The sequence below is a fragment of the Ceratina calcarata genome, unplaced genomic scaffold (genome assembly GCF_001652005.2).
Source record: "Ceratina calcarata isolate Rehan_Ccalc_2016 unplaced genomic scaffold, ASM165200v1 scaffold8072, whole genome shotgun sequence".
NCBI classification, from domain to species: domain Eukaryota; kingdom Metazoa; phylum Arthropoda; class Insecta; order Hymenoptera; family Apidae; genus Ceratina; species Ceratina calcarata.
The window spans coordinates 1-615 of record NW_017179393.1 but is presented as its reverse complement, the minus strand read 5'-3'; the positions used below and the strand labels follow the sequence as shown (position 1 = coordinate 615).

Sequence of the window (615 nt, the reverse complement as noted above, 5' to 3'; positions counted from 1 at the left end):
AATCTGGAATGTACGAGTCGAGCTTCTTGCTAATGAAGACGTAACAAAATTCTTCGTGAGATGCGTGAAATAAACGCGGTAACTGTTGCGAACGAGTTTGGAAGGAAGAGAAGACAGAGGAGTTACACAAAAGGTGAAGGGAATCAAGTCAGGTATTTCCAACATTCATCGCAAGATGCTCGGTTAATTCTCGGTCAGAGACTAAGGGAGATTTCTTGATTCTGTCCTTTTTTATATATTATTTACAGCCAGAATCCTCGCCTAGTTAATTCTCGCTGTGATACAACACCCTCTTTTACGGGCGTCTCTGCTAGTCGCTGGATTTCTTGGGAATTGAAACTAATTTGGGCATGTCCTGCAACGTGGTCCCGGAGATGTTTCAAGATTACCGAGGGACTCGGTAGACTTGATAAAGCAAAAATGAGTCCTCTTGAATGCCGTCGGATAATTGCAGGCAACGTGACGTTTTGCAAACTTATTGTGCAGAGCTAATCATTAGCAACCTTCGAAATTATTATAATTTTATCAAATATAAATATAATAAACACGTGTATTCTAATAAAAATAATTATTTAATATTGCAATTTTAATAGACTCAAATGTAGTCTTCTTATA

The 615-nt window shown here is 38.0% G+C and overlaps 1 protein-coding gene across 1 annotated transcript; it reads left to right on the top strand.

Moving 5' to 3' along the window:
* The first annotated feature begins 9 nt into the window (after positions 1–9).
* LOC113465082 (uncharacterized) lies at positions 10–543 on the top strand. The gene is made up of 2 exons (XM_026818588.1): positions 10–152; positions 249–543. The coding sequence occupies exons 1-2, from the start codon at positions 61–63 to the stop codon at positions 490–492; spliced, it is 336 nt and encodes a 111-aa protein (XP_026674389.1). The 5' UTR covers positions 10–60; the 3' UTR covers positions 493–543.
* The last annotated feature ends 72 nt before the right edge of the window (positions 544–615 follow it).